The following is a 21748-nucleotide window of genomic DNA, read 5'->3' as shown; positions in this document are numbered from 1 at the left end:
CTAATGCAAGACCTCCCTCAACTTTGCAGAACAGAACTGAGGGAGTGCCTTCCCCACTTTAAAAGCAGCAAAATAACACTCTTCTGGTGCTGGCACTGTCTAGTGACAAACGATAGCTTAAGTCCTTTTTGAAATCCTTTATACAACCTGCTGGCTGAAGGTTTCAGGCTGTTTCAGTGCATGCAGGTTGCCAGGGAAATACAGCAATCCCTTACATAAACCAGAAAATGAAGATGGTGGTGCCAGCATTGGCAAGCTTGGGGCTGCAATGGCAAAACCTCATCTGCATTCACTGGTATTATCCTCACTGGAAAGTTTGGGGAAGGAGAATGAAACAGCTCCGTGCAAGCAAGTCTGCTCCTGCCAGCTACTGCACAGCCTGTTAAAGGCTTTGATGAGGCCAGTCAGGGCTTTATGGTTCACTTCGTGCTTCCTTTTTCTCATGGGAGGAGATGAGAGTTTTGGGCTACAAGGTCAGAGATTCATCATCAGAGCATCTCATCATCGTGTTTTCCATAGACACTCCCTCCAGCTCTTAGAATCACATGATCTCCACAAAACACGAAGCTGCAGGTCATTTTCATGTCAAATGCCTCTGGTGAGACACATTCAGTCAGGCTGCAATCAGCAGCCTTTGTGCCCTGTGGACAGGTTTTAGCTGCAAGGCACAGAGACAGGCAAGGAGCAATGCCTCTAGTTCTGTGTGCTTAAAGTGCCAATGCAATGCTTGCAAGCTTGGCTCTGCATTCCAGCAGCTGGCTGGAGCAGTGTGCACAGTTCCACTTAGCACAAATGAAACCAAGGCATTCATATGCTGTGCATTAAGCGAGCGTTTGATCTACAGTGAGCCCTGGAAGCATCTTGCTCACTGGCTCACTGCTTGAATACTCCCTCTTCCTCTTCTCAGCAGTTTTGAGGAGTGTATGGAGCTTGGTGTCAAAATCTGCAACTGCATGTGTTTATTGATGCTGTGATGGGATCTACAGCACTTAAAACAGTTGAGAAAGTGTTGCTGGCCACAGCCACAAAACCTCATCTTTTCCATGATGGTGGCGGAAAAGTAAAATTCAAGTGGTATTTTCCGATTTAAAGAAGGAAAAATGACTGCCAAAGTGTATGGAACTTAGTCCAACTGATGCAATGCCTAAGTTAGAAAAGCAAAATGTGTATTTCCTGAGTGCAGGAACTGCAGCAGTGCATTGCCAAGGCCATTGCGAAGAAACCGCAACCTGGCGTGGGCGAAAGACAGTATGGGTAACTCCAGGCTTCAAGCCTGCCACCCTGTATTATAATGCCATCTTTTGGAGTCACTGCAGTCACGTCACCCGTTAGTACTGTTTTATTATGAATCGTAGAATCATTTGAATTGGAAGGGATCTTTAAAGCTCATCCAGTCCAACTGTCCTGCAACAAACGACATCCACAGCCAGACCAGGTGCTCAAAATCTTGTCCAGTCTGACCTTGAATGTCTCCAGAGACGAGGCGTTCACCACATCTCTGGGTGACCTCTTCCGGAAGCTACAGAAAACTCTAACCCACACTAGAAGTGGATGCTCCCTTGCAGAAAGGCCTCAATGTTTCTTCAGTGCTGACTTGCACAGGCTGGGGACTGTAACCTGGAAGTGGTACAAAGGGGAAGAAGTGCAAGCAACAAACAAGTAACAATAGAAATGAGTTTATTTTGTAAAAAGTTATAAAATGAATATTGTACAAAAATAAAGTCTGTAGAGAACTTTGGTTGATTAACACAAATGACTGAGACATAAATCGCAGGTGAAGTAAAAAACTCCAGAGAAGCACACTCCTGTTTTCAATAAGGTCTTAAAAAGAAAAAAAAAAAAAAAGCCAAAAAAAAAAAAAAGCCAAAAACCAAAAAATAAAAATAAAAAAATCACAAACTTTACCCTTTTGTATTTTGAACATAGTGATTTGCTGCTCATAAAATGCGCTGGGGGCAAGTGTTGAGCAACGGAGCCGTGCATGCCCCAAGCACTGCGTCCAGCTCTCCGCCAGCAGCGAGCGCCTCTCGGCTCGCAGGTGCTTCTGGCGGCATCTCAGCTGTGCCCTGCCCTGCACAGGGTGAGGTGTCCCCATGGCCTTGCAAAAAGAGCCCACAGGTGGGCTCTGCGCAGCCAACCTCAGCCCGAGGAAGCAGTGGCAGTCGGTGCTGATTTCATTTGGTACACATGGTACAAGTTACTAGGTGTGTTCTGGATTTTTCTGACCGCTAGACCCTTCTTTTGGGGTACTCCGAGGTGTCCCCGTGGCCTTGCAAAAGCCCGCAGGTGGGCTGTGCGCAGCCAACCTCAGCCCGAGGAAGCAGCAGCGGTCGGTGCTGAGTTTTGCTTCGTACGCGTGGTACAACTTCCTACATGTGTTCTGGACTTTTTGGACCGCTAGGCCCCTCTTTTGTGGTGCTCCGAGGGGCCCAGGGCAAAACAAGTGAGGAGAGCCATTGCATGTGTGAGATAAAAGGTTGGACCATCGCTTCTGTTTTTCAATAGGGATTTTTTTCCTCCTGTTGTTTTTCCTTTTTTTGCGGGAGTTGATGCTTCACCGATTGTCAGGTATGTCTAGAGACCTGCACTGCGGCTCCTTCAGGAAAATAGTCTCCAGAATGGGAGAGCGGCAGGTAAGAACGCCCTTGCTGTACAGCCTCCCTCGCTGTAAGGAAACTCAAGACTGCTCTGCTGTGTGGGTATGATCCTGTAATATTTCAGCAAATTATACAAAACTCTTTGGTTATTCAACACAATCGTTTACCTGAAGGCTATATTAAATCCAGGGCTAACTAGAAAGAGGGATTTAACCTTTTCTACGTGGAAATATGGAAGGAAAAGCTTAAGTAACTACAAGAAATTCTAAGGCTAAATGTGATTAATTTCCATTTGTCAATAGTTATATGAGGTCAGTTGGCAAAAAGTGTGAGAAAAAAATTGTGGCTACATTTAAAATATGACTAGAATTAGTTTGCCTAACAAATGGCTAATGCTGAGCCAAGTGCTGTGGCCCTCACTCACGTCGAGCTGCGTTTGCTCCTGAACAGGTATGACCATAGTCATTTCCAGAAGTATTACTGAACGTGAGGAAGGGCTGCAGACTTTGGCACTACATTTCGTGAACATAATCAGGTTTTTGTTTAAAAGCAAAAAAGGTAAAGTAAGTGATTTTTTGCATTCAAGTTAACACCTTCAATAGCATGGACCATTGTTCCCAACTTATTTGTCTCTCTGTATCTTCCAAGCACCTTCTACTTTGGCACCTTTGAAAAGAAACTTTAATAAATAAGGAAAGGAGACTCATTACTGAACTGTAATAAATAACAATAACTTAATCTTAATAAATATCTTCTGTATATTTATGTCTCTGAACGGATGCATTGCATCAAGTAGTCTCTGCTCACTCACAATGACCAAATATAAATGTAGCTACGCAAGTGACATTAGTCCTTTGTAAACCAAAAGAAACACATTTTGTGTATGCCAGGCTTATCTCACTTACTATACTAGGAAGAAGTGCTTAAAAACTCGGATTTGTTTTCATAGGTAGCAGAATAATAAAATCCTACACTTATCTTGAAGAAACATGAGATGGACATAACCAAACTTAACCAGTAAGTGGAACCCATTTGCTTTGTACTGACACTGGTCCTACAGAACTTGAACCTGGGAATTTTGACTTCTGCCTGATACCATCTTACATAGGATATTAACCTTATTACAGTTTAGAAGTTGTCTTAAGTGCTGAAGAACCAACCTTCAATGACCAACAGCACAACGTGTCTTTGGGTAGAGCTGAGGGCACAGGCTCAGCTTCCTGGCGCAAGTGGGGATAACCCCACAGCAGTGCAGTACTGCAGGGCTGTGTTTTTAAGCACGTTCCTCATGGTTGCAGGTCTCACTGGTGGTGGACCGTGTCAAGTGGGAAAGGGAGCGCGTATGCCATCCAGCTGTTGGCATCTCCACCTACGCTTTTATTTACTTGCCTGTAGGACTTCAAAAACCTCCATCTCTTAGGCCACCTCGCACCCCCCAGGCTCCCACGCCCCTCGTTCCGCATTCTTGGTCCTTTTTTATTCTGTTCTGAGCAGACACATCCCCGGGAACCTTGGTCCCTCTCTTTTCATCACCGCAGGAATGCAAAACTGGAGCCGCCTCCAGCGCACACGAGTCAGACACATCCACACCTTTTCGCGGAATGTTTTTTCAGTATGTGGTAAACCAGGTTATCATCCAAAAAGGACAGGTCATCATCAAAGGCCGTGGGTCTGCAGCAAGCTTGCCTCACTTTGTCATTGACTAGCTTTTTCTTTCTGGTTAAGTTTTTCAAAATTTTGTCATACGTGGTCTCAACTGCATCACAAGATCCACTGCAATACCGGAAGATGAGCTCTTCTTTGGTTTCATATCCCAGATCCAAGTCAGTCACGTTTAAATGTATTTCTGTTAAGACACATCCCCGATTTCTGCCTTTTTGATTTCTCCTTCCCTTTTTGCTGGAATTCTCTACATTTGTGGCTGCGCTTTGCCGGTTCCTCTCCCGCCTAGAAAAAATCGGAGTCTGTTTATCTGGCGATCTCCTCAGTCTTTTAATAGTGGCTTGAATAAAGTCCACTACCTCATCGAACTGATCTGGGTAATCCTCTGGCATATTAGCTGTTTGAGGAAGAAAGAAAATGCTTTGTAACACGTCAGTTGTCATGAACTCTAGCTCAAAAACACAAGACACATGCGAGCTGCCCTGCCCATTACTTGAGATGCACTGAAACCAGGAGAATCAGGAATCATAACTGAAAATTCATCTGGGGGAAAATAAATTAGATTTGTATGTATCTCTGTAGGTGTCTGCCTATGCTTGGTACCACTCCAGCACATCTTTCAGTACTGAATGAACTCTGTCAAAACTGAGGGAAAGAAAAGCACATCGTGGTACAAGTATTAGTTAATTGTTGGATGAAGCTACATTAGGGAGGTTACAGAGGCACTTCCTAGCAAAGCAGAAAAGGGATGAGGTTTCTTGATACAGTTTTGTGACTGTAATTGTTAACTGTTGTCTTTCCACATCAGCAATGGCTTGTACTACTGAAGCCACCTATTGATAAGGTTTTTGAGCAGGACAGAAGGAGGAATTTCCCGGGGTGCCAGGCTGAGCTGTTATTCCTGGCTGAGTGCCTGCTTTTTAATGCTTTTAGGGGATAATTATTGTCAGAGCTTTTGAAAATTATCTCTTAGAACTATTTTGCATCACAATATACTTATTAGACTGGGTAAAAATAGGTCAGAATAGAAGTATTATGTTAATTTTCAAGGTAAATTTTATTAATGCATTTTCTTCTTATAAAATTAAAATAGCAATTGCATTTTTGACTTGATACGTACTTTATCAGAGCTAAGTTATTCAACTAAATTAAATGTTAAAGTCAATGAAATATTTTGACACTAATAGAATGAACCTCTTTAAGGGAAGTGAGGGATGTGTTCTTCTGAAACATTCTAAGAATTCAGTTTTTCATCGTGGTCTGAAGAAACATCACATTTTGAAATCTTTATGTTTCCTGTGTACCAAATCCCTCAGTGCAATTTGCATCAGTGAAAACAGTGATTTAATGACAGGTCAAGCTGTCAGAAATCCATGCTTAGATGCCTTTATTTTGTATTATTAATGACTGTATATTAAAGACATAAATAATGCTGCAGTATTGAGATTGTTTTTCTCATTCATTGTGCCAAAAATTGAGTCTTTGAGGACTCACTTCCTTTGCAGGAAGACCTAAGAGGATGTTTCCTTCTGTAAGTAACTTCTAAGTGTCCACCTGCGCAGCAGACTGGTGTCACGTACCCAGCCCTGTATTGAAAGGGGCTACATCTCCAAAGGACCCCTACGAATTTCACAGGAATTTGCAAATACTGGGAAAAGTGATGCAGTGTGCCTGGCCAGGCTTTGATGCTTGCATTAAGCCACCATGGCTCTCACCCATAGCTCTTTAGACAGGAATAGATCCATGGCAACAAGTCAGGGCCACATTTCCCTAATGAGCAGTACAACAGGTAGGAGTCTTGATGAGAGACTGGGCAGCAGAAGTCCCCAACCCACATGTTATGGCATCAACACTTTTTCAACATCAGAGGCAAAATCCTCTCAGTCCAGTGAGCGTTTCCCAGTGGCTGCAGAAAACCACAAATATGGGATGGCTGCTGCCTATACAACTTTACAGGACCTGAAAAAAGCAGGATCCTGCACCAAGCCCCGTATTCCTGTCCACTGATAGTAAATGCACCTTTCTGGCTCTTCTTTGGCTTTACCTCTCTGTCATGAACCAAAAGACCCACTATGAGTCACACCTACTGGGTGGGCAGGTAGCACAGACAGACACTTCCACTGGATGTCCCACTTGGTTCTATTGCAGGACAGGAAGGTTTGTCTACACCAAAGAATACCACCCTACTAAGCAAGGTCTGGGTCAAGGTAGGATATGTTCCTTAAAAGCAGGAAGAATACCTCATGCTCAGTCAAGCAAGATGATTGGAGCTGTCCCAACGCCCACTACTGAATTACGGGCTTTGCACTGGCATAAATGTGGATGGAAACAGGTTTGGTAGGAGGCACTTGCTCTTGATGATGTGACACTGGATGGTTTCTAGGCTTCTCATGCAGAAAACAGCTTTCCTAGTTTACAGCCCAACTGAGGAAGGGTGTGACTCTGAGGAGATAACTCTGTCTGTGACATTCTATATGCTTACCTTTCTGTTACCTTACTGTTACTAGTGTGACCATCCCAGTCCACATTTCTGTCACACACACCTGACTCAACCATTGCAGCAACAGTATGACACAAGATGTTTGCTGTAGAGACCAACATCCAACAATCCGGAAAGCCAACCAGGATTTAACAAAACCCATACACTGGAGAACCACCAGCAAGATGATGGGAGATTGCTACAGGGAAACATAACCTACGTGCAGGGATTCGTCTGATACCTTCAGCTTCATACTTATCTACTAGCACAGCATGGGAAGTAAGTTTTCCCCTACCCAAGGAGGTAGAAGGAAAACTCTGAATAACCTAAGGAAATAACAACCCATCTAGACATTCTAAACTGTTCGCAATTCATCTGCAAAAATGTCACCCACCCATGTGACAGCTGATGACAGTACAAGAGTCTACCTGCATTACTAAAATTAATGTGGTAGCCATAGTGTTTAAGCACTGTTCCACTCAAACCAATGAAGTGTGCCCAAGAGAGCAGATAAAGAGGGGAGAAAGTCCATATTCCTATTCAGAGCCCATGCTGTTATCCACGTGTGAGATTACTATCCCAACTGCACCAGGAGAGCTAATGTCTCTGAGAGCTTTCCGTGCTGAAAAGAACACTGGGATACTAAGATGGAGTAACCATGCTGTGGAACAGATATAAAACGCTGCTAATGCAGGCTGGGATTGCCAACATAGGAGAAGGTGGAAGTGGAAGGGAAAAACTAGATCAACTAGACAACAGGTATCAACTAGAGGAGCCTATCTACACACATAGACTTTCTGCAACTAGAATGTGGGGTAATTAGCAGCATGACTAACTCCATTAATCTCACTGGGGCTCTAACAAAAACCACACAGGAAGGACTCCAAGCTGTAAGCTGGGATGAAGAATGCATGGCCAATACAGCTAAAAGAAGCTGGAGATCCTTGCTCAGCTCATCCCCTCTTGCAACATCAGGCCACTTAGGAGACTCACTGGGAGAGCTGCCAGCACTATGAGTGTGATGAATGCCAATTTTCTGTCTCCAGGGTGGATTTCCTCTTCAGCACAGGGAATTGGAAAATATCCCAAGCAGATATCCAAATCATTACAGAGGAGTGCAGTGACCCTCAGTAATTTGAGGATTACATCACTGGAGGAAACAGAAGGCACACAGGTGATATTTGGGAATATTTGGGAACTTGTGAGAATGGTGGTCACACAGTCCCACTTGAGGAAATGCCTTGGACCTATCAGCCCAGAACAGTGAGTGCCTCTTCACCTACAACTGCCCACTCTATTATGAGACTATGTGTGTACATAATTTTAAACACAACTGTAACTGTGTTACTGTGCTACTCAGTGAATCTTTCCAAGTTTTCAAAAGCACTAATACTCTTCTACTCAAACTATTCACTATCAACACAGCAATGCACTTTCTGACACCTTTTAACTGGTCTGCAGTTATGCCTCAAGTTTCTTCACATAGTTTAGTACTATTTGAGTAACAACTCCAATCCCTGCAGTCAGCCAGACTCTGGTTGGCACAGCTGAATACAGTCCTACAAGGCTGAACTTCAACACTCAGCAGCAAGGACCTGAGATGCTGGTACAGCAACAAGTGCAGCTGGACCCAGCAACCAGTAAATCATGAATCCAAGTCATGGGATGTGCCCAGATTGGCTTGGTGCTTATCATACACCATGAGCGACTTGTAGGGTTTTGAAGGAAGACTTGAGAACCAGGACAGCCATTTTAGGACTCAACTGGTATATTCTGTTGTCCAAAAAGCAAGGGTGAAAAACAGAGCGCCTAGAATTAAATGCAGCACAAAACAGCTGAAGTAGAACCCTGGGCAACCAAGCAGAAGTACAAGCCTTAACACAAGGTGTGATGGATTGAAACAAGACACTATAGATAAATGTGAAGGAAGTTACCATCAGATACCACACATGAATAAGCAATAACCACTGACCAGGGACTAGAGACCATAAAAGGATAACAGACAGCAGGGAAGGTGGAGTAGATGGACAGCAGGCCCACCCTAACCTAGCCTCCCTACATCACAGCCACCACATGGCAGGTACTTGTTTAGCTTCTGCACTGTGGTAAGTGCTGCTGGGGGGTTCAAGGATGCTAAGCTGTGTGGACAGGGAACACCAATATAAGGACAAGGGTTGCTGTGGCATCCAGTGATGGATTGTGATCTGAATAAAGAAACTTGATTCAGCCATGATCTGTTTCAGTTAGTTATCTCTCTGTTGCAAACACTGCTTGAAAGCCATTTATAGTCTCAGAATAAAGATAAACAGCCTGGCAGCTTTGTTCTCTAACAAACAGCACTGTATGGATCTCACTGGCTTGACTCCACACTACAAAGGGCTTTCTGTCGGGATTTCACATTCCTGGGAAAAGGGAATTATCATCCCTTCCTATAAAACACACAGTTGGTATGTGTGTGTGTGTGTTATATTTACATATACACACATACAAATATGTGTAATTACACACACATATATTTTTTCAAAACAAACTAATTTAGTGACAACACTTCCCTTCTGGAAGAAAAGCTGAGAGAACAAACATGACAGATGCTTGTCAAGCTGTACAAAGTACCAGCAGAAAATGCTCAGATAGTACATCTACAAAAGCAGCCAAATCCTTTCTGAGCAGCACACCCTGGTCTCTGGCCCCAGAGCATGAAGGAATCAGAATTTAAAAATACGAAGCCATCTAGGATAACCCACAACAGCATGTGATCAGCATAGGTTAGTGAAGGTTTGAAGACTAAATCCTGAACAGTTACATCCATCCTTGGGAGACAAAGGGCCTCTGTGTAACTTCCTCATAAGGTGGGATAAGGGCTTACAGATCCCAGTGGGACAGCACGACAGGGCTAAGCCCCTGCCACTGACATACGCTGCCATGAACACTTACAGGACTGGTGCAGTCATCAGGTTTTGTTTGAAGTTTACAATTTTGAAAGCCATTTCCTGACCACTGAACTCACAGAACATCAGTTGGCTGAGCTTCTCCTTCCCTGGTATAAAACCCCTCACCCCATTCTCTCCTCTCTTGACCTTTTCATATTCCAGGCATACCGATTAGCATCTGCCTACCCTCTGCTTAGCACCCTGCCAGTGGGAGCAAGGGGCAAACAGTGGTGCTCCAGTGGCAGCTGAGGCAAGCACACATGATCTGCTCTTGCTCATAGAGTCACAGAATGGTTTGAGTTGTATGGGACTTAAAGTTCATCTGGCTCCAACCCACCTGCCACAAGCAGGGAAATGACACATGAGATTAGGCTGCCCAGGGCACCATCCAACCTGGCCTTGAACACTTCCAGAGATGAGGCACACACAGCTTGCCCTCCTGCAGCTCCCTTCCCTTCCAATCTTTCAGTGCCATGCGAAGAACTGAACACTCAAGTAGGAACAGTCCTCTGGTGGCAATCACATCCTGTGTGTGTTTTCTAGTGCCAAACCATCAAGAGCAGGGGACACAAATGGCAGCCCACAAGCCACTCTGCTTCTGGGCAGCTCCATCTTTCATGTCCAGCCAAACCAGGGCTATTGATCTGCCATGAGATTCTCAAAGGATTGTAGAATGAATAAAATAAGGAGGAAAGAAAAAATATCGCAGAATTGGTGAATACACGCATCCAGAAAAGCAACCAGGCTGGAGTTGGTCAACACTAAATGTCCCAAATTTCAGGATTCAAACAAGAATAAAGAAATGAGATCAATTTTATGAAGACATTTAGAAATCAAGAATATCTGCATCTTCTGATTGCTGTCTGCAAACCCTCTGCTTGCATTCTGAACCTGTAGGGCACAGTCAGATTAACAATTTAACTCATTTTTGAGTTAAGAACTTCTCTGTTTGAATGCAAACCAAAATTCTTGCCTCACTGCTGCTCTTGAGAACCTGAGGCTTTGACCTTCCTGTCCCCTGCACAAACCCCATCCTCTGGACCCGGCAAGAGCTGGCAACAGGTGAAGGCTCCTGCAGCAAACATCTCCAGGGCTCCCCACCAGCCCCTGCAGAAAGCAACCCCAGAGCTGTGCTTTGGGTATGCAGGGAAACATGCCTTCCTCTGGGCATCTTCTCTGCTGCAACTCCCCAGAGCCTGCTGTTACATTTCCAATTAATTAGAGACACCATGTGCCAGCATGACAGGGATCTGGTGCCTGTGCTTTTGAGAACACTAAACAGCAGTCAGACTTCTACCTAAAATAGCTCTAAATGAATATCCAAAGCATGCCCACTGCATTCATAAGAAAACTGTTTCCATTAAGGAAAAACGGTCATTTTATTTCTGCCTGTTCAAATGGGATTAAAATTACATTTTGTAAAACTATTCCTTTTATTTCGCTTGCAACGATTTTATATTAAAGCCAAATATTCCCCCACAGTGGTAGTAACCCAGCATGGTAGAGTAAGTTACCCTCGGTTTGTACCTGACCACAAATTGGTTTCAGTGGGAACAGATGGACCTTCAGCTTTTGTGAAAAAATTCCTGTTACTCATTTTGGTGCCTGGTTGTGGATTTAAAAGGCTAACTACAGCCTCTACTAACCATGTTGTCTATTTTCTTCGACAAGAGAGGCTTAAATTCTATTAACTGCAAAATAATAATTAATATAAGCAGGCTTTCCTTTTTCTTTTTAAAGTCCTAAAACTCAAATTTGACGTTGGGAAACTCTACTTCATCGAATAGATTTCTCTAAAGATCTCAGGAAAATATAAGTGCACCACAGCACATCAGCTGGCATTCTGCATATCCTGAGTTAAAGTATATACATAAGAGATACTAAAAATGATAAAACTAGGCTTTTGTTTTATATTGTAGCTTCTATAAATGCATTTGTGGGACACTGTGGGTACTACACCAAAACATCATGTTAAACATTAAATAAAATGACCAGGATAATATTTCCCTTAAACATATCTGTCTTTCAATTACAAAGGTTCAAGCAACAGCATTCAACACCTAGTTTAAGGTAAGATTTCAAAGTTCATTGGATTAAATCCATCTCATTATAATGATAAGTGCTATTTAGAAAACCCAGATGCAGATCTGTGTTAGGATCAAATGGCGCCTTTTCATAAACAGATCTGATACTTCCATCTGGGCCTTGAACTTAAGTATTTTAATTTCCTTTCTTTCCTGGTTAAGTTTCCTCCAAAGCTATAATCACAGGGACATTTCTTCCAAGATCACTTGCTAGTGGGAAATATATATGTGTCCTAATTGTAACTGCAATGAATCACTCTCATTTTTTTCACTGCTTGTGAAAACTTTTCAAGCTTAAAGAGAGGAGATTTAGGTTGGATATGGAAAATGCCTTCTACAGTGAGGGTGGTGAGGCACTGCAACAGATTGCCCAGAGAGGTGGTGGCTGCCCCATCCCTGGGGACATTCAAGGTCAGGCTGGAATAGGCTTGGAGCACCTGACTGAGCTGTATGTGTCCCTGTTCATTGCAGGGAAGTTGGACTAGATGACCTTTAAAGGTCCCTTCCAACTCAAACAATTCTATGATTCCATGAAGATGACTCTAGTATAGCATTTATTCATTATTTTTTTTTATGCTTAGCTTGCTTTGCACTGTTTCCAGGTACTTCTTATAGAGACCGGATAAGCTCTACAATAACACAGAATCTCTCCATCTCACACCACAAAGGTCTATTTCAGGAGACCCTTGGAGCCATCTGTTTGTGGAAGTGTAACCTTAGGCTGAAATTACTCAAGTTGATCATTTTGCTTTGTAAAGAAAGTGTGAACTGTTATGGGCATAAAACATTTATTTTACTGCAAAGGAAGTACTTTTTATGAAAACAAAGCTTATTATGCAGGCTTCAAATCGAAGGCAGATGATAATACTGGTTATACTGAGAGGTGCTCATGATTTAAACAATTAAAACATACCTTTCTAGGAATGTCTTTGCTTTCATGCCTTGCATGAAAATCTGTAAGGCTAAGAATGAAACTGAAACCAGTCAGTTGTATCCATTAGGAAACAGGGCATCACAGACACCAGGGGCAGCTCATCTCTAAATGTTTAATACAGTTCTGGTTCGCTACATTGCTGCCTGCCTTGTCAGCTCTCAGGAAACAAGCATCCCTGCTCTTAGCAGAAAGCTCTCAGAAATGGGCCTCTCACTGGTGTCACTTGCCTCTAATTAAGGCAAAGTGCTAAGTAACCTTGCTAAGTCACTGGAGGATGATGCTGAGGCCACGTACACCAGCCAGATACAATAATGCAGAACTGGAAACCAGCGCAGGCTTCAGCTACCTGTTGTGTTTGTCCCTGCAGACAGCCAAGCTTTGTGTTCGTAACTCCCCAGCCACTTCCCTGCCATCTCCCATAATTGGTCATAATGGAAATCTGCAGAGTACTTTCCACATTGTCAGACTTTACGCCTCCCCTTGCATCCTCTGCCTGCTCTCTCTAAGGTACAAGATGCTGACGCTCCCCAAGGAACTTCGTTCTGTGGTTTCCACTAGAAGACAATGCAGCAACAAGACCATTGTAATTGCTGCCAGCAGAGCAATGGCTTGATAATAACAAAAGGAAGAGTCAAGGCTAGATGAACTGGATGAAGGAAAGGAAGCAGAATTGTGAGTTGACAGTTTCTTGTTCATCTGGTCAAGGCGTGAGTTGCTCCTTAAGTTCTGCCTGACCCTGGGCTGAGTGCTCACCCTGACCTATCTTGGAGTTGTCAGAGGGGTGTGTCATCTGGCAATCAGGCAGGATGTGTTCTCACCTCTGACTGAAAGCTCTGAACAGCCAGCTCTAAAATACTGGGGAGCAGACAGTTTTTCTACAGTTGCTCCCAAGGTTTTGTAACAGACCTTGGCCTGGCCATAATGTACAGGAGCTGTATTGACACTAAAGCACACAAGGCACTCCCTGCATGAAGTTACAGTTTAGAAGAGAAAACGTAAAGCAAAGCAAACAGCCTCTTCCTTAAGACAGTGATGGAGTTGGAGCCAAGTCTGGGTGTAGCACACAACTGCCCTGTTGCCCACTGTGTCTCCTGATGAAGGCTTCATATGCCTCCACGTCTATATCAAAATGAAGAAATCTAAACATTACCAGTACAAGCTTGGTTTATGCTAAATCCTATGTTCTCTTCTGTCCCTGAGACAGCCTTAAGCAAATATGTATTACTGGGACCTGAAACCTCTGACCTGTATTAACAACAAGGCATGCAGCCTCCTAATGGACACAGCACCGAGACTTTGATAGAAGAAATATAACAAAAATAAACTCTCTTCAACATTCTTGGTGCAGAAGTGATCCAGATCAGCCCTCACGCAGCACCTCACAGCAGTCATACAGTTCCACTTTGGTGCCAGCTCTCTGAAGACGAACAGCACGACTGAAATAACAGCAGAGCACCACTTCAGTGACAGTACAACATAACTCTGATCAAGCAACTGCTCCTGGATGCTCTTACGCTGGATCTCTCAGCTTTAGGGGTGTGCCAAGGAACAAACAAAGGCAGCAATGCAGCAGAAAGAGGCCCTGTTACAATCTCTATCCTGAAGCAGTAAAGCAGAGTCCTGTGTGCAAAGTCACGAGTGATGACACCGCTGGGACAACCTCTGCTGCTATCTGATTTTGATCTGACCTATAAATATATGTTTACTTCCTCAATTTCAACATTTTTCACAGCAGGTATGATATGGAAAGTTTTGACATCACAGTTTTGAAAATGTTCTTATTATAGTAACCAGTTCACGACGCTCGGGCAAAAGCTCTGCCACAGTGCAATCATGCTGGGATGTGTGGAGCAGGGCTTGTCAGGTGGTGTCAGTGGCTGTTCAGAGGCAGATGGGCTCTGAAAAGCTCTGCCCTCTCCTAGCTGCTGCACTGGATACATGCTTCCCTGTCAGAATGTTTGTAATTGCTGGTTTTGTCAGGGAGATGTTTTATGTCTGGGACGGGAGCAGAGGTGGCCCCGACATTTTCATACATCTTGTTACTTGAAGGGGATATGACCATCTTGCCTCTGTAACACTGCCTTGCCCTGACGCAGGAAAAAAGTATTTTGAAACCAGTGTTTGATTCTTTTGGGGCCTTCTCCTGTTCAGTAATCACTAAAGCATTTATACAAGTCCCACTGAATCTGAAGAAATGCACCCTCAGTTTTCAGTCTTGAACTGGTAGACACAGACTAAGGCAAAAGCTACTATGTCACACAATGTGACTTTATTCCTTAAAAAGGAATGCTGATGTTTGAAATGTCTTAACACAATTCATCTTCTGTCTTTCACCTTAAAAATTGACAATTTTGTGCCTTAATGATTTACTTGTACCTAACTTAAATAAACCGTTCTGACTTTATTTTCTTTCTCCTCTTTGCGAGCAGGACTGCATTGCCAAGAATCAGTGAAGTCTTTCCTTTGGTTCCGCTTACGTACTTGCTCAGAAACTACTCTGTTTGAATTACCACTCTGTGGTGTCAACTATTTTACTAATACATCAGAGGCTTATTTAGATGTCTGATGATCCTGAACACTGTTATGTTGCAATATTTAGTATTCTTCATTTATTACCTGTCATTAACATGTCTGTGGAAGTAGGAGAATCCTTAACAACTGTTGTTTAGGCTTTAACAGGCTTTAGCCTGTGTACTCAAAGTTTTAAGACACAGTTGCACGGTGGTGTGTGTGGGATGAAGAATGGATATCTGCACTAGTATTCACTCTATGTGCAGTTACGGAGGATGGGACTCCATGACCCCAGTGACTTTTCTTCATTTCTGTTATTTTATGTATTTTAAACCTGCTTTATGCAGGAAGACTGCTAATTTACAAAGACAGTGCAACCTATCACTTTCAGGATCCTGTTCTGGCAGATAAATAATTCCTCTCCTAGCAATCCATTAACAGCCATTACTGAGCTGAAGAGGATTTCTGAAACATATTCATGAGGCCTACAAAAGGTGACCAAGAGATCTATGTAAGGTGTGTTATGTAGCAGCCCACATCTGCAAAACATCTAAAGGGATCCATGCTTCCACTGGAAAATTTTTGGGGCCCCTAAAATGAAATGGGCCAAAGACAAAAAACTTTAAACAAAGGATAACTGTTAAACTGAGAATAAAACCAGATTCTCTTGCATTTCAATCATTTTCTCCTTAGATCTCAGAACACCCTTCATGGGAATATATGCAGCAGATATACCTGAGATTGCAGAGACAAGATGCTAGGGCTATATGCATCTGGATGTGCCTCATTCTTTCTTTTCTAGAATTTTGCCTGTGAAAAGAAGATAACTTTGAATGCTTGAGATTTCTAAATGACTAGAAAACCTGGGTGTGCCCATGCAAACAAAGTTTACTATATATATGCTGGCCCAGTGACATACACACACCCGATCTGAGAGTGGATGGATGCACCGGCTGTACTGCATACACGTAGATCAAATGACGAGTGCGGCACCTGCTCATCTCTGATGCATTGCATTTACTGTGCATGGGCAAGTTACCTCCTTGGCTTGTGGGTGTCTTACTCTAGAGCACATCTGCTGCACTTCGAAGTGTTTAGGGCAGGAAAGCCTCCACAGAAACATGGCAGTTCTGGTTTATAACACCAAATATGTCTAATAAATACTGTAGAGAAGGTCATGCATTCATATTGAAGTAAAATTTAATACTGTTTTTCCCCTAAAGGGCAAAATATCACTTTTCATCCTAGATACCTTCCATACTAGTTGACAAAGTTCCAGCTAAATGCAGAACCTTAATATTAAATACCTAAGCAGGGATACAAAGAATGTTTAACAGAGCTAAAACACATGTATAATGTGACAAAGGATCTCCAACAATTCACCATACTGTGGCCAATAAGCAACTCAGCCACTGCAACGCAGAGAAACATTTTTCCCTTCTATTAGAAAGTGAGGATTCTCATTTAGTTTTATATGAGTACTATTAGCTCTTACTAAAGATGCCCATCTGACCAAAAGACTTCTTGCCACGTCCCAGATGTTGGGATACTTCTGTCCTTACACATGTGCTGATTATGGCTTAAGGAGCAACTAGTTAGAAAACGTATTTGCTGGAACCAGGTGTAAATCAAATCAAGTACTTTTATAGTAATTTTATTTATATTTGTTCTATTCACAGTTACAGTTTAATCTGATGATGCCCTTCTACCTGCAGACTGTAGGATAAGGGAAACAAAGAAAGAGAGGGTTTTCTACCTCTACAAACTCTACAAGTACTCTTCTTCATGTGAAATAACCTGTCCCAGGAACACTGATGCTTAAAACACCTACAAATGTTGGAATCATCTCAGATGTGCAACAGATGCAGAGGCCACTCTCACCCCAGTGTCCAGTCCAATAAAAAATGCAGAACACCACAATACCAGCACTCTGCCATATCTAGTTACTGCCCTAAACAACGAAGGTCAGCACATTACACCTGATCAGCCTGGGAGGTTAGGACCTCACCTGTAGGCTAGAATGAAGAAGAGTTTCAGGCCAACCTGAAAGAGATGGGGTAGCATCAGGTGACCTCAGAGCACTCTGTAGAGAAAGCAGACCCATCAAATGAGAACACATAAATGTGCTGAATGTCTATGAACAAAGATCTGTACTCCAGCAAAGCATATGGCCCGCTCCTAGGAGTAGGGCTTGATATCACAACCCAACTGACCACTGCTGAATGTAGCAATCAGAAACCTGAGCCTCTTCCCCACCTAACCTGCACCAGGGTCACTTTAGGGGAAAGCAGCATGCTCCAGTTTGAGCGCATGAGGCACCCCAGGCAGATGAGCCAATGTGGGTGACGATGGAGCTCTTGGCACCCTGTGAGCTGCCTGCAGAGGCACTGGGCCATCAGCCCCAGAGACAGCACACAGCAGGACAACCTGCAGGCCACGCACATGCCTGCTGCTCACAAGAGAAATCTCAGGGCCCACACGGTATAAGCACAGCCCTTCACATGTATGTTGTACCTCTCCCCTGTGTAGGAGGGTGTGTGCCACAAAACGGTGAGCAGAGAGAAACCAGTGTAGCGAAGCCCCCTGCTGTGGTTACCCACCATGGCAGCTGGGGCAGAAAGGCCGCAGTGTGCCTGGGTGGGATCGCCCTCACAGGCTCTGCGCTTGCAGCCTGCTCCCAGACACCACAGGCTTTTAAATCAACTGAAGCAGCGTGAAAGTGATTCTAAGTATTTCACCACATTCTTACAGGCACCTCTCTCCCCTGACTCACCCAACTTGGCAGCAGGGCTGAGAGAAGAGTCTCCAGCGCTTGGCTGTGGGTGCTGTGCTTCTGCTGTGCCAAAATCACAGAAACTCCCTTTTTTCTTCCCGACTTCTGCTGTGAAGAGCAGTGCCGGTATTTTCCCCTTGTAGCCAGGCTATTCGTTTTTGACCCTCGTGGCTGAGAGATGGAGGCCAAGCTATCAACCCTTTCTGAAAGAGTAACCTGGGATCCCTCTCCACTCTGCAGAGCCCACTCTGCCCTGCAGGAGGGGCTTTAGGAAGAGGCTGCCGCAGCTCAGGTGAACACAGCTTGCCTTTCATTCCACTTGTTCAACCATTCCACAGAAAAGTAAGAAACAACGACAAGTTTTGGACTGCTACCCATCCCCTTGAGCTGCTGGCAAGAAACCAGCTCACAGGGAACCACATTCCCAGAAGTAACTTTAAAGATAAAAGCGGCATTGTATAAATATTTCCTCCTTGGAAAGGCAGAGCACTAACTCTCCTCAGCCCATACTGCCTCTCCCCTAATGCTCTCCTCAGCAGAGATACGGCACTGCAGGAAGCCTGTGCTGATATGTCCCTGCCTGCGGTGGGATGGCTCAGAGCCCTAATGTCTTCTCTGCCATGGCTCAGTGGCAGCAGACAGGGCTAGGACGGGAGGAGGTGGCAACCTCAGCAGAGAGAAAATAGGATCGCAGAGAAGTAACAGAGACCAAGACGGTAAGGATGTAGATGTATGCACAGGGAGACACAGATGAGGAGCTGAATGTTGGAGGACGGGTGCAGTGCAATCCTCCTCTCAGTGCCTGAACACTGCCTGAGCCTGGCTGCTCCCTGGGAAAGCAGCGTGAGGCTGTGGCTGGGGGTGCCACGGCCACAGGGAAGGATGTGCCTCTAGATAAGGAGATAAAAATGAATCCTGATTACGGGATTCTCTCTGCATCCTGCAATGAGCTAAACAAAGAGGGCTGAGCAAGGGCAAAGGGAGCAACCTCTGGGATGTGTCTCAGTCTTTGCTAAGCGAACGTCTTTACAACCCATGTGAGTATTTTGCTGCTTCTTACTGAGTCATATTAACTCCCACTTTAGAAAGCTGGTGGTGTTAGCCTAACATTCACACACCACTGCGAAAATCCTCTCTCTGCTCTTCTAGGAGACCTATTATTAGTGAGACATTATTATTACCCGTCATTTGGACTGTAAGCTGTCTTACTGTGAGCTGGTTCGTGTGGATTGCTCTGCACTGAGCTCCCAACCCCCCCCCCCCCCCACTACTCCTCTGTAACTTTCCGTGCGGGCACAGTAATTTAGGGATAAGGATCCAAGGAGGATTTAATGAAACTCAGCAGCATTCCAGGATATGTATAGTGCCTCACTCTGCGACGCCCCGTCTCTACCAGGATCGGTGCCCGCTGCAGACAGTGAATGATTGCATTGGCAGGGCTGAGCATCGCGAGCAGGCTGAGGCGGTGGGGAGGGAACTTCAGTGCCTGTGTCGCACAGCGTATGTACCTGATTCTCCCGCCAGCTCCTCTGCTCACTACTAACCTCCTAATCTCTCTATGGTTTCCAACCAAAGGGATCTTAGGACTGCCAAGAAAGCAGGAACAGAGGGGAAGGGGAGGAGGAGGGGGACAATGCAATTGCCAACCTGGAGCTTTTGAAGATGATTTGTTTTGGAGCTGCTGGAGCCAGACCAGAGCTGGCTGGGGGAGATGTGGGGGCAGAAAGCTGGGGGACTGTCCTTTCCTCACTCTGATGCCTGGGCAAAAGGGAGCAGGTTTAGCAAGACAGACAGTGGTGGCTACAAAGGGGAATGTTTCTTACAGTCACTGTGCACAGCATAGGGAGGCGGCAGGCTGATGGGGGAGAGATCGTCTTCAGGCCCCTCTACCACTGAAGGGGGCCCCTCGGGAGGCATCTTACCAGCAGGCAGGGGTGAGGTGGAGACCGTGTTGAGCAGCACCACGCAGACAGCCACAACATCCCATAACTTCATCTTAGATCTCCTTCCAACACGGGCCCCTGACAGGAAGAAGAAGGCACGGTTAGCTCCCAGCTGCGGTGCTCCCCCAGCCCTGACCCTTCCCTGCAGCCCTGGGGGCAGCAGGAGACAATAACCTGTGCTTAGTTGTGCTCTCCCCTTGACTCCTCCAGATCCTTCTGTCCCCATCATCTCCCAGAGTTGCCATCTAACCATGAGGGAGACGGGGTGCAGGATAGGCACCAGCTCCTCTTTGCCCAAGGGACAGGAGGTTGTGTGTGTGTGTCCCTGTGCTGGCAGTCAGGTCACCTTGCACTCGTTCTCCCTCAACACCCGGGCAGCGCCAAGGCACCTGTCCCCTGACTGGACCGGGCTGGTCTGGGCTTCAAGGCTGCGCAGCTTTGCTGTGCTGCCGGCAAACCACCTTCCCTTTTCCCCTCTTCTCTCATTTCTTTACCTTTCCTTTCCTTTTCCCCTTCCCTTTTTCTCTTTTTCCATTTCTTCTTCCCTTCCACCTTTTTTCTCCTCCAGTTCTCCTTTATATCCGTTTCCCTTTTCATTTTCCTTCTTTTCCTCTCCCTTTCCTTTTCCTTCTTCTTTACTATTTCTCCTCCTCTCCTTACCCCTTCCTCTTTTTCCCTTTCCTTCTTTCTTTTCCGTTTCCTTGTTTCCTTTTCCTTTCACTATCATTTTTCCTTTTCATTCCCATTTCCTCTTCCATGTTTTCCTCCCTGCTCTTTCTCTTCCTGTTTACTCTTCCTATTTTCATATTTCCTTTTTCCTTTCCTCTTATTCTTCCTTTTATTTTTTTTCCTGATTCCTCTTTCATTCTCGTCTCTTCTCCCTTTCGTCCTTATTGTTTTCCTCTCTTTCTCCTTACCTTCCTTAGCCGTTCCCTCTTTCTTTCTCCTTCTCCTTTCCACCTCTCTCCTCTGCTCCCTTCTCCCTTTCCGTCCTTTCTCCATGCCTGCCCTCACACATCCTGATACCCACCGCTCGGGGATTACAGCTGCCCCCAGCCCGCTTCTGCCCGGCGGCAGCGGGCTGAGAACGGCGGGGCTTCCGCCGGTGCCCGCAGCCCGGCGCGGAAAGGTGCAGCCCCGCAGAAGGGACGCGCGTATCCCGCAGCCCAGAGCTCGGCGCCCGCTATCCCCGCCGGTCTTGGCGCGGATCACGTCCAGGCTCCGGCGCTGCCCTCGCACCTCGCCGGGTCCGGGGCCCCCGTGCTCCAGGGGAAGGTGCCCGCCCCGAGCAGCCCGCGCCGCCGCAGCCCCCGCCTCGCTCTCACCTCCGAGCTGGTCTCGTCGGACCCGAGACGGACATCAACGCCGGGGCGCCGAGCGGCCGGACGGGCGATGCATGAGGGCCAGGTCGGGGTCCGACCGCCGGGACCGTCTTTGCACGGAGGAGGCGTGGAGAAGGGGGGCAAGGTCTCAAGTCTGAGTGCAGCCAGACGGCAGCCGCCAGCAGAAACGCCGGCGGCGTCCCCCGCCGCTGCCGCAGGTGCTGTGGCCGCGGCTCCGCGGGGGTTTGCGCCCGCTCCGGCCCCGGAGCCGCGCTCAGCAGCGGCGGGAGCGGCCCGAGCCGCGGGGAGCGCCGCCTGGCAGCGGGAGCTGGCTCTGGGTGCTGCTGTTGGGACCCTGCCTGGAAATCTGAGAAAGACACTCCATCAACAACTGCGGGGAGTCAGATGAAGACATCAGGGCTCCTGTAACGCCAGCTGGTCCAGCACCGCGGGGAGCCGCGCACCGCTCGGACACGCACGCAGCGGCAGGAAAGGAAAAAAAAAAAAAAAAAA

The 21748-nt window shown here is 45.7% G+C and overlaps 1 protein-coding gene across 3 annotated transcripts; it reads right to left on the bottom strand.

The window, feature by feature from the left end:
• Positions 1–1888: 1888 nt before the first annotated feature.
• On the bottom strand, positions 1889–21341 carry GDNF (glial cell derived neurotrophic factor). Of its 3 annotated transcripts, XM_065739954.1 has the most exons (3): positions 21239–21341; positions 19794–19991; positions 1889–4656 (listed from the first exon to the last, which is right to left on the bottom strand). In XM_065739954.1, exons 2-3 carry the CDS (start codon positions 19963–19965, stop codon positions 4172–4174), a joined length of 657 nt encoding a protein of 218 aa, XP_065596026.1. In that variant the 5' UTR covers positions 19966–19991; positions 21239–21341; the 3' UTR covers positions 1889–4171. The 3 variants fall into 3 exon arrangements, with proteins under 3 accessions (XP_065596026.1, XP_065596024.1, XP_065596025.1); XM_065739952.1 differs by lacking the exon at positions 21239–21341 and having other exon boundaries at positions 19794–20495; XM_065739953.1 differs by lacking the exon at positions 21239–21341 and having other exon boundaries at positions 19893–20495.
• Between the last annotated feature and the right edge of the window lie 407 nt (positions 21342–21748).

Source organism: Cyrtonyx montezumae, unplaced genomic scaffold (assembly GCF_038088225.1).
Source record: "Cyrtonyx montezumae isolate F1298 unplaced genomic scaffold, pur_monq_1.0 scaffold_25, whole genome shotgun sequence".
Lineage (NCBI taxonomy): Eukaryota > Metazoa > Chordata > Aves > Galliformes > Odontophoridae > Cyrtonyx > Cyrtonyx montezumae.
This window is presented reverse-complemented; position numbering and strand designations above follow the sequence as displayed.

Bases quoted from the DNA above. Each gene is read 5' to 3' on its own strand.
- GDNF (XM_065739952.1), bottom strand. From the start codon at position 20,166: ATGGTTAGATGGCAACTCTGGGAGATGATGGGGACAGAAGGATCTGGA. The intron at 4,657-19,793 runs GTAAGAAACATT...TTCCTCAAACAG, and splicing joins CTATGCTGTGCACAGTGACT to CTAATATGCCAGAGGATTAC.